Genomic DNA, 11,488 nt, shown 5'->3' with positions numbered 1-11,488 from the left:
TAAGAAAGAGAAGCTTCCCTCTGGGTAGTGCGATTAAGCTATAGTTAGGTGAAGAGCCCTGTTGGACCCGACTTGACCATGCAGTTGCCTCGCTTGAAATTTTTTGTTTTTTCTCATCTTTCACTGTAGACGTATTCTCGCACCAGTGGTGGACTGTGCGATCGGGATTCTGGATCTCTTTGTACGGTTTAAACTAGGAACTTTAGACGTCCCAGGTGAGCGTCTCATTGTTTGTTTCTCATACTGCCAACACACATAAATAAGCGCATACACGTCCAAGCGTTTTGACGCTCGCTTATCGCTAATTGTACACGAGGCGCCCCATGCCCCAGTTGACTACTGTAGTGGGCTTTCCAAACGAAAGATAGGCGACTCCAAGGTGCGTCAGACAATCAAATGTGTATTAGGTGAAAGGTGTAATTGCCGCTTACAACAACCATTACTAAACGATAATGGTTGCCTCAGAACCCCCAAACTGGCTTCCGGATCCCCTCTGAATTTTTGCTCCACGTGGGGCTTGACATGCTTCGGCTACTGCCGACGTGCACAATGCAGCTGATCACAGAAGAGTCTTCACTCCTCGACCAGACGCTGGGTAGTACTTATCGCTCTCCCTTTTCAGCATAGTTCCACTTTTACACCTGGACCGAATCGCACTGTGGTAGTACTTGGACCGACTACACTCACTTCATCATATGTCCGAGACATTACGGGGACAAGCTTTGTGGTTCCTCTTGTTTTCCTACGAAACATAATGGATTGTGATGTGTCTCAAAAGTTGGAGGTGGCCTCTGCCCTTGTTGTCTGGTCTCGTTTCCGCAACCAAATATGGGCGCTACTTTGAATGAAACCATTACTCTCACAGGAAGTAACATGCGTGGTTTCTCATGCGAATAATGGCAGTCATCGATGGCGGCTGTTGATTCCTGATAGAGCTACCATGCATTTCAGCGTCTCAAATCAACTGAAGGAAAGATAACATGGGCACCGATTAGCATAGACTTTTTCGTAACATACTGCATTCCCTACTGTCAAGTCATGTTTCGCTCGACTCCAGGTTTTCGCCACACCTAATTAGGCGCAGAAAACAACGCTCTTGTTGGTACACGGCGATTCGCCATGCTTGAAATGCTGGATGCTGTCCTCGGGCTAAGCATTTCTTAAACGAAGTGACTGCTGCTTCACCAAATACTTGTTTCCCATACATCTAACTGTGAGTTCTCTGATCCCATCGATTGGTGCTTAAAGTTCTGAATATTTTCAAAGTCTCGCAGTTGTCCAACTATACTACCCACAGTATGTTCTGATGCACGCGTCCTCTGGGGTCTAATGAAATACCTTTTTGTGCCCAAATCGACAAACTCAATTCTAGCCTTTGGGATTCGTTCGTTGAATTAGTTTAGCACACTAGTGTCACAGCTTAGGCAACAACTCCGGTGATACGCATAGTGCTCCAAATGATCCAGTCCTTCACCTTCAAAAGTACACGTCCCACAGCACCATATTGCTTTTGTGGGTCCGAAGCTCATGGCGGGATATCGGATGACTCTGGTCAGCTTTTCTAGTAATGCTTGCGCTGTTCCATCCAATGTCTTCAGTATATTACAGGTTGACAAGGTTGTCACTCGCATAAACCTGGACATCGGACTTGGGAGACCCTTTAGAGCCCGCCCCATCACCTTCAGTAAAAAAGTACACATCCTTGTAGATAATCAATGTTTGCAGGAAACTTTTACAGGGCTTCGCATACACTCACACGCTCAAAAGTCTGAGTTTAGAGTTCATGGTATTTATAGTCTTCTGAGGCATACTTCGGCGCATGGCTGAGAGTGAATCACTCAACAGAGTCGAACACACCAATATCTCGGGGTACCTGTACGCATGCCGTTGCTCTAACAGTTGACGAAGAGTGAAGATATGGTCCACACTACCCCTTCTAGGACGAAGTCTTCTCTGCTGTCCTCAGATCGTCCTCACGTTCCCTCAAAGTTCAGCCACGTGACAGCGTGGATCAAGCTAATGCCTCTGCTGCAGACTACTAACTGTTGACCAACCCGATATAAGGTGCTGTGTTAGTGTCACATGCACATGTCCCTATCTAGACGAGATATGAAGGCGCACAAACCGACATACCGCTGTAAGACCCAGTATCCGCTTACGCACCACTTCGCTTCACATGCGCTGCCGCTACCTTTTTGCGTGCTACGAGGCACCGGTAGTCAAATGTTTGGGATCTTCAGATCAGAGTGAACAAGTCTCACGTTGAATACACACTCTCTCGTCTTCGGCGAAATTCTTTTTTGACGCCATAGGTGACACAACGTGAAATTAGCATGCCAAGCGACACACCATTCTTGCGATGTTTTGATACATGTAGAAATTCCACTTTGGCTGCAACCACGAGTAGATCTTCTGAACATTTCATTGCTATCCACGAAATAATGGGGCATTTTTGTCGTTCATTTCAGGACCGACAGTCATCCATGTGACCCTACCTGCTATGGGTTCGCCAAAAGATGATGATTCCAGCGTGCTTACGGCTTGTGCGAGGCTTCTACAAAGATTGTCATCCGACATGAACTAAGACCAATATTCCAACTTGTGCATGGCTCCTCCAGGCCTGTTCGGCGCTGGACAGACTACCACAGCCAAATTCTGTACATAAGTTCGGACGATTGATCACTTTGAAGTCCTGTCCTGATTATTTCTATTTTATCTTGCGCACATATATTTCTGACTCTGATAATCTTGTTTTTGTCGAATCTCGGAAGAATCACTTGGACGGAAACTTTTTTTCTGCCACTTAATTCGCTGGCTAGTCAGGTTGCTTGGTTACGCGTGTCGTGGCATCTGTTCAAACAAGCTGCATTGGCATAGATGGAAATTTGAGGCTAACTTATTCTGTTACCGTCAAGGTAGTTGTCGTGTACACAATATACTGGCCCACCGAAAGCTGGCCTGATAGATGGCTTAATTTATTACCCTTAAGGTTCTCTATCTTGCTACGGCGTTCAGAGTTGTTAGGCTGCCAATCATCTTTTTGGCCATCTCGTCCAAAAGAAACTTGTATTGCGATCCCGCTGCTAGACTTCTGGTTGCGGTCTTCAACAATCCAGTGAATTACTTTGAGAAAACCAAGCGCATACAGTCGTCTTATAACAAGATGACGGCTGTGTTCCTCTGTCCTCTTTAGACTACCTCGGTCGGTGGAACATCTTTTAGCGACTCTGACCCTCTTAGAGCTCATTAGGATGGTTTCCCAAAAAATGAAATGTCCAGTTTGATAGAAATTACTGGACCTTCCTATTCACGCCATCGCGCTGACATTTAAAAATGTCCCCGGAAAATTTGCAAAACGAGACGAAAATCAGCACTGAGCTACTGTGACTGATCGCGTTTGAATCAATCATACTGGTTTTTACTGACCGCACATTGCGTATGTAGGTAAAAGCGCCCAGCGAGCGGTTAGTTAGAATATGGTTCGAGCCGTACTTGTAACATGATAAGCAGCCGTTCGTTCCCAGTTAGGTCGTGTTCATGACCGGTTCTATTCAGCTCACTGTGCATCCTGATAGATTATTAGCCTAGTGACTTGGTAACCGATCAACCCAAGTACATGAGAATAGTGCAAACGACCACATGTTTGACGTTCATATGTTCTAGCGGACAGTGTTTTGATGCCCCGTACGACAGTATTCTTCACTTATAGGCCTATTAGCTAATTCTGAGACTGCTAACGCAAGAAGTGTAAGTTTCACTCAGGGCTATTGGATACCCATACATTCCGCACTGATGTTTCGCCCGACTTGTCAAAAGATACACTCAGGAGCAGCCGAGCGCTTGACACGGGCTTCTTGCTACGTTCGGCAGGACGACTCAAGTCCGGATAACCACTACTGTTCCAGAAGCTGTACGTAAGACTCAGTTTTTAACCAGGCGCTGAGAAACCGAACTAACGCGTAACGAAGAGACCATACCTTACCGCGGCGTTACGGTTCGTGTACCTCAATAACCCATTAGGCTATGTGGAATGTGCATGTGCCAATTTGGCCAATCGGTAGAGGTCTGACTGACGGTCTCCAGATCCTCAAGTCTGGGAGCTGGAAAATGCGTGGCGACTTACACCTTAGAAATGCAGGCTTCTCTGACGGTCTTAACCCAACTACCACTGCCTTGCGCTTAGGCTTTTGAGCCAAAGTCTTTGGTTTAGGACTTAATCGTCTACCACTGCCTTGCGCTTAGGCTTTTGAGCCAAAGTCTTTGGTTTAGGACCTTAATCGTCCTATTGTCTAGGTGTGGGTACACTAGCACTATCCAAGTCCACGCAAAACCATGAATTGCACACTCGCAAATAATCCCATGATGAATCAAACCAACTGAGTCAAACATGAAAGATATAACTAAAACGGGAGGCTTAGTGCGGCTGAATTTTTGTAATTGAGTCAGTCTAACGTGATTTTCTCAAATCTACCGCTGCTCGTGCACGCACGGAATCCCACTAGTCCGGCCGACAGCATAGTTACAAGATTCCATGGCAAGCGACTCGTAGAGACTTGACAGCCGAGTAACCCGTCGGGATTCGCCAAATGGCCATATGAATCATGTGAACCAGACCGGTCCGGATTAAAGCAATCGCCTGTTACAATTGCAAAACACAAGTGCCACTCGTAAATTGAGTTATAGTTTACTTGTGCGAAGCCAATGAACGTGTTCATCTTCTCGGTTTTTTCCCTTTGTGTTTGTTCTTTTTATGCCGCAGTCGTTTCAGTTTTTTTCTCTTTTTCTGAAAAAATACTTTTATTCGCTGGTTCATCACTGTACCTTGGTTGGAAATGGTTGGTAGTCCACACCTCCCTCTTCATCTGACTGAAAGGAAAATGGAATTTTGTAGTTTTATTGTTAAGCACAATTAGAGAGAAAAACTACAGTCTGAAGAACAATTTATAGAATTTTCCATTTTAGTGCACTTAAGACAGAATTTAAGCCCAACCTCCTTAGAACCAAGATACCACTGAACCGTTTAACAGCAAGCTATGAGAACAAACATCCGTCCAAAGTGTCGTTCTCCGGCAGTAAACTTCGTTTCAGCACCGGTTGAACACAACCTGTGATGTTTTCACCTTCAGTGTTATCCAATGTAGCTATTGCCTTTTGTCCACTACCATACACTAACGTGTATCGATTAGGCGGAGTGCCAGTATCGTCACCATCGTCAGCTGTAAGAACGGTGTACGTGCCAGGGTTTCTAGCTGACACAGTTCCGCTCACTAACGATATGGGGACAAGGGATACGCAGCTACGCACTGGAGGTGGTACCGAATGCAAGTACAGTCTAAATACACAGGTGTCACTGGATTTTTCATTCGAGATATTGAGCAAGGACCTATGAACTGAAGTCAATACGTTGGAGGCACGAGCGCCAAAAAGGGCGGAACTGGGGCACATATGGCAGTGTCACTAACCACCTAAGTGTTCCGCCTCGGGGTCCTAATCCAGGGAGACGGCAATGAACAGCATTGCTGAGTTTGCTCTCATACTTCGTTGCCGAGTCATTGTTTGACCACCCTTGGCTCGTTTCCACCCTCTACGTGTTTGCGCGAAAGAGCCCTTTGAGGTCGACTGGTATACGCAGCACCTGACCAAGCCAGCGCAAACTATGGAGTGTGATCAGTTCATCTGTCGTGAGCAGGCTCTCTTCCGAAAACCATTCGACATGATTCAGCATTACTAACCCGACGTTCTCACCAGACTCGGGCGATGATCCGAAGACATCAGTGTTCAAATACTAGAAGTTTTTCGGTGTCATCAGCGTGCAGCGGCCAGTTTTCTGACCCTCTTAACAATACAGAGCGCACCATCGCATTGTAAACTGAACATCTGACGGATAAGCTCATGTTACGTGTACGTCACAGGTGATGCAGGTTCGCGAAAACTTCTCTGTCCTTGCCAATCTGGATGGAAATATCACATTTTGCAAGACCACCGGACGGATAGGTAGACAAATTTGTCCACTACCTCAGTCGGCTCATCCGCATGCATGAGGTTAAAGTTCGATCCTACTCAGTCCTGCAGCATTTACTTACACTTTGCAGGTATGAAGCGCATGCCAAACCTTGAGGCGGAATTGTTTAGATTATTTAATATTGTTTGCATTACCATGGCATCAGATCCAAGAAGAGCTGTCATCTGCATGCTAGATATCTGTGAGCGAACGTCCCGGAAGCACTTCGACACCACAGGCATTGGATGCTGGTAGTGGGGCTTCCATAATCATATCAGTGAAGAAGTTGAGTAGGACAGCTTTGCTTAACACTGCTTGATGTGGTGAACTCAGGCGAGGACTTCCTGTAGGCGTTCACACGTCCGGGAGAGTTCACGGATTCACGGATTGATACACAGGATCGAGGCTTTTGCCCAAGTTTCCCGGGTCGGTGTTCTTCTTGTCGGTCAGTGGCTGAAAGGCACAAGTGAAAAAAGGGGGTGGCACTGCTCTTTATGTTCTCAGCGCGGGACAGTATGCTTGCCACCGCGAGGATTCGCATAAATAAATGTCTAATAGTGTTTTAAATTGGGTTCGAGAAGGAGCGTGTACAACCGTCGGAGGAAGGTCATTTCACGCAGCTACTACCCGAAATGAAAAAAAGTTTTGTCTAACGGATGTGTGTGCCCTGAGCTTGAAGATTTTCTTACTATGTCCCCGCCGGGTGTTTGCTGGGTCAACGGTAAAAAACCTGTTTGTCAAGCTTTGTTCAAACAGGGCGTAGGTAAGAATTAGGTCCCCTTGGAGGCGACGGTACTCCAGGGGAAATAGATCAAGCGTCGCGAGACGCGTTTCGTAGTCCACGGACTTGAGGCCGGCAACTATTCTCGTGGCGGCCCGCTGGACACGCTCAATGAGGGTAACGTCTTTCGTACGTCCTGAGTAGACAACTTTGTTGGCGTACTCCAGGAGCGGTCTGACGTCTCCCGTAATACGGGAGAAGGTACGTCGGATCATCCGTAAAACGGCGAATGCCTTTTGGGCCGATTTCTCATGGTGTAGTGCGAAGGACAAGTTTGAGGAGACCCAGATGCCCAAATCCTATTTGGTATCTATCCTCATGATGTTTTCTGGTCCCTTTTCATCATGAGGATAGATGCCAAAAAAGGTTTAGGCATCTGGGTCTCCTCAAACTTGTCCTTCGCACTACGCCATGAGAAATCGGCCTAAAAGGCATTCGCCGTTTTACGGATGATCCGACGTACCTTCTCCGGTATTACTCGCATGGACTTCCAAATGCTCTATGGGGCCTACGTCAGACCGCTCCTGGAGTACGCCAACCAAGTTGTCTACTCAGGACGTACGAAAGACGTTACCCTCATTGAGCGTGTCCAGCGGGCCGCCACGAGAATGGTTGCCGGCCTGAAGTCCGTGGACTACGAAACGCGTCTCGCGATGCTTGATCTCTTTCCCCTGGAGTGCCGTCGCCTCCGAGGGGACCTAATTCTTACCTACGCCCTGTTTGAACAAAGCTTGGCAAACAGGTTTTTTGCCGTTGACCCAGCAAACACCCGGCGGGGACATAGTAAGAAAATCTTCAAGCTCAGGGCACACATTCATTAGACAAAACTTTTTTTCATTTCGGGTAGTAGCTGCGTGGAATGACCTTCCTCCTACGGTTGTACACGCTCCTTCTCGAACCCAATTTAAAGCACTATTAGACATTTATTTATGCGAATCCTCGCGCTGGCGAGCATACTGCCCCGCGCTGAGAACATAAAGAGCAGTGCTACACCCTTTTTTCACTTGTGCCTTTCAGGTGAACGACAGCCGCTGACCGACAAGAACAAAACCGACCCGGGAAACTTGGGCAAAAGCCTCGATCTTGTGTATCAATCCGTGAATCCGTGAATCCGTGAAGTTGGTGCAAGGGTACAGGGAGCGTCACACTATTAAGGGCGCACTTGTGATCCTGAATAAAAACGGTCTGGTCGATGCTGTGTGACTGAGTATCTTTTAGTCTACGACTCACCTGGGCATTCGGGGAGTGTCGGTCGTCGTTGATTGGCTACCTGAACGTCCAGTCGGCAGCTGACTTTCTGGACCGGAAGTTCAACGGCTTTCCTGGGGCGATTTTGACGCGTTGGACATCTCCCAGTGTAGTATACAACGCCTACCATTTCGGCTGATTTATAAGTCAGTATTGGCGATGTACAAAATTCTTACTTGACTTGGGCTGGTGAGTTTCTTTTCACTTTCCTTCCGTAGAAATTTTCGTGAAACTTTTGAGAACCTTGATTCTCCAGGGTCCCCCGCGTGCTCCCGGGGAGTTTAAGACATTCCTGAAGAAATATGCCTCTAATTATCACGGCATGGTCCGTTGACTGTTACCTACACCATGGTGTCTTCCGGTTCCATTGCATGAAAATGAATTGGGCGCGAGAGCGTATCTGCCTGTCCAATCTTGAGGTACATTTCATCGTGACGTCGTCAAACAGAACTGTTCCTCACTATTGCAGTCCATTGTTTTTGTAGACGGGTACATTTTGGGGTCAAATCTGGTCATGATCTGTCACAACCGCGAAGTTTCTGTTTTAGAGCATTCTGTACGACTTCCCAATCCGGCGGCAGTTTCGTTCCCTTGAGCTAATGGTCTTGTAGCCATGGTGGTCACTTTCTGCTAGCCGTCACAATGACTCTCCCAAATTCCTTGCCTGGCACTCCAGTAATTGGGATGACAAGCGACTTGGGGCTGGAGATTTGGAGGGAAAATATATCTTGAAGGTAACGTCTAGGATGCATAGGCGCGACCGTGGGTGGAACTGGGGCACATATGGCAGTGTCACTAACCACCTAAGTGTTCCGCCTCGGGGTCCTAATCCAGGGAGACGGCAATGAACAGCATTGCTGAGTTTGCTCTCATACTTCGTTGCCGAGTCATTGTTTGACCACCCTTGGCTCGTTTCCACCCTCTACGTGTTTGCGCGAAAGAGCCCTTTGAGGTCGACTGGTATACGCAGCACCTGACCAAGCCAGCGCAAACTATGGAGTGTGATCAGTTCATCTGTCGTGAGCAGGCTCTCTTCCGAAAACCATTCGACATGATTCAGCATTACTAACCCGACGTTCTCACCAGACTCGGGCGATGATCCGAAGACATCAGTGTTCAAATACTAGAAGTTTTTCGGTGTCATCAGCGTGCAGCGGCCAGTTTTCTGACCCTCTTAACAATACAGAGCGCACCATCGCATTGTAAACTGAACATCTGACGGATAAGCTCATGTTACGTGTACGTCACAGGTGATGCAGGTTCGCGAAAACTTCTCTGTCCTTGCCAATCTGGATGGAAATATCACATTTTGCAAGACCACCGGACGGATAGGTAGACAAATTTGTCCACTACCTCAGTCGGCTCATCCGCATGCATGAGGTTAAAGTTCGATCCTACTCAGTCCTGCAGCATTTACTTACACTTTGCAGGTATGAAGCGCATGCCAAACCTTGAGGCGGAATTGTTTAGATTATTTAATATTGTTTGCATTACCATGGCATCAGATCCAAGAAGAGCTGTCATCTGCATGCTAGATATCTGTGAGCGAACGTCCCGGAAGCACTTCGACACCACAGGCATTGGATGCTGGTAGTGGGGCTTCCATAATCATATCAGTGAAGAAGTTGAGTAGGACAGCTTTGCTTAACACTGCTTGATGTGGTGAACTCAGGCGAGGACTTCCTGTAGGCGTTCACACGTCCGGGAGAGTTGGCGTACGGCACTTTCAGGAGGGTCAAGAACTGATGGGGGACACCTTTGTTCCACAGACACTGCCATGATGCTTGACGGTCACAGAGTCAAAGAAAGCTTTCAAGTCAAGGAAGACAGCCATTGTTGGTCGCCAAAAGCAGTGTCGCTGTTTCAGGATCTGTCGGAATGTGAAAATCTTGCAGGACAAAATCTATCTTGGTTTTTACGGATTTTCCTCTCCCTCTGTTCGGCTGACCTTTGAAGGATAATACCAGGGAGCACTTTCGATTCTACAGCAACCAGGCTGATGCCACGGTGGTTTTCGCACCGCGTTCGCATGCCATTTTTAACGATGGTAATAATTTACGATGTGATCCTGCCTGCATACACTTCCTCTCTACTCCATATAGTGCCAGTGAAATTTGTCAGATAGGTCGCTCGGGATTGTCTGCCTTCTTTGAAGAGGGCTGGATATAGAGTGTCTGTTCCTGATGCCTTCTCACGGTTCAGTAAAGATATTTCGCGTTTCCATGTCCTTACTTCTTTTGACGGGCGATTAGGGTTTACACTCCATTTGTCCATATGCACTGTCTCAAGGAGCCGTGTTGCAGACGGCCAGCTAAACTGTTTACCGTTGCTTTCGGCCCATGAATGCAGTCGGTGTTTTCGGGCGTAAATTATTGAGCCGCCTTTTTCACTTATCAGCTCACTGATTGTGGTTTTCTTATAGCCAGTCGATCATATCCATAGGTATAGGGCACGGCCGTTTCCGGAGGCAGAAGCCTTCTGCATCTCCCAGGCTTTCGATGTTAACCAAAGCTCTCGATCTTTTCTTGGGCACCTCACTATTTCGCGTCTAAGCGATTTGCGTGCGCCGTTTAACTAGTTACCTGTCAGGATGGATTAGCGATTCCGTCAATAACCTGGAGTAATTTGGTCGTGTCGGAGAGGTCGGACAGCCAGCCATAAACGCCACCAGCATAGCACCTTTCGTATTTTGCCATATCCCATCAATGTGCTCACTACCCGTACAGCATTGGTTTACTGGGAAGAGTTGTTGAGCTAGCTCAGAGCTATGGTAATTCTACGAAGGTGATGGGTTGGCATGTTGCTTTCTGACTTGCGAAAACCTGAAGTGAAGCGAATTTTCAAGAGTCCTCACATCATGACGATCGGAGTCCAGCTATGTGGCCCAGAAGGAGCCACAGTCTTGAGTTGTGCTGATGGTGGCTGATGGCCACATGATCCGAATGGTTTCACAGTTGGATTGCAGTCGATGGCCGCCAGGTTACGCGACACAAACGTCTATGCTGAAAGTTCACACTGGCCAGAAACACTTGATGATCAGCACACAATTGGAGGAGTCGCTCTCTGTTGTCTGTGCGACGAGCACCGAATCAGAATCGACCGCCCAGATGTGATTCCAAGAAGCTAAGACGGCCGACTTGGGCATTCAGATCGCCCGCAAAGATCAAAATGTCAGTGCTTCTTGCTTGACGAATAAGCCCGGATAACCCCTGATAGCCTCAGAACTGCAGTCCAATGGGGCGTAAGGCAACACTACAAACAGGCGCCATTTTTATGTCGAGGGGCATTGAGCTTGGTTGAGCTAGATAACCGGACGGCACAGAGACGACTGTTCACTGGGATCCAATCCAGCAAATGGTATTCAGCCCTGGGACTGAATGCAACTATCAAGCCATATATTCCACAATTCCGCTTCTGGACCACCGAACACGGAAGAAATGTGAAAGAGATGAATTCGT

General features: G+C 47.4%; 1 protein-coding gene across 1 annotated transcript in view; it reads left to right on the top strand.

The window, feature by feature from the left end:
- The window catches only part of T265_02924 (hypothetical protein), a gene marked incomplete at both ends in the record, with an annotated part of 95,809 nt that extends 93,073 nt beyond the window's left edge, over window positions 1-2,736 (top strand). Inside the window, 2 exons of the mRNA XM_009167288.1 lie at window positions 130-215; window positions 2,469-2,736. Of these exons, the coding sequence (XP_009165552.1) occupies window positions 130-215; window positions 2,469-2,584 (202 nt within the window). The remainder of the gene's footprint in view (window positions 1-129; window positions 216-2,468) is intronic.
- Between the last annotated feature and the right edge of the window lie 8,752 nt (window positions 2,737-11,488).

The sequence above is a fragment of the Opisthorchis viverrini genome, assembly GCF_000715545.1.
Source record: "Opisthorchis viverrini unplaced genomic scaffold opera_v5_38, whole genome shotgun sequence".
Lineage (NCBI taxonomy): Eukaryota > Metazoa > Platyhelminthes > Trematoda > Opisthorchiida > Opisthorchiidae > Opisthorchis > Opisthorchis viverrini.
This window is presented reverse-complemented; position numbering and strand designations above follow the sequence as displayed.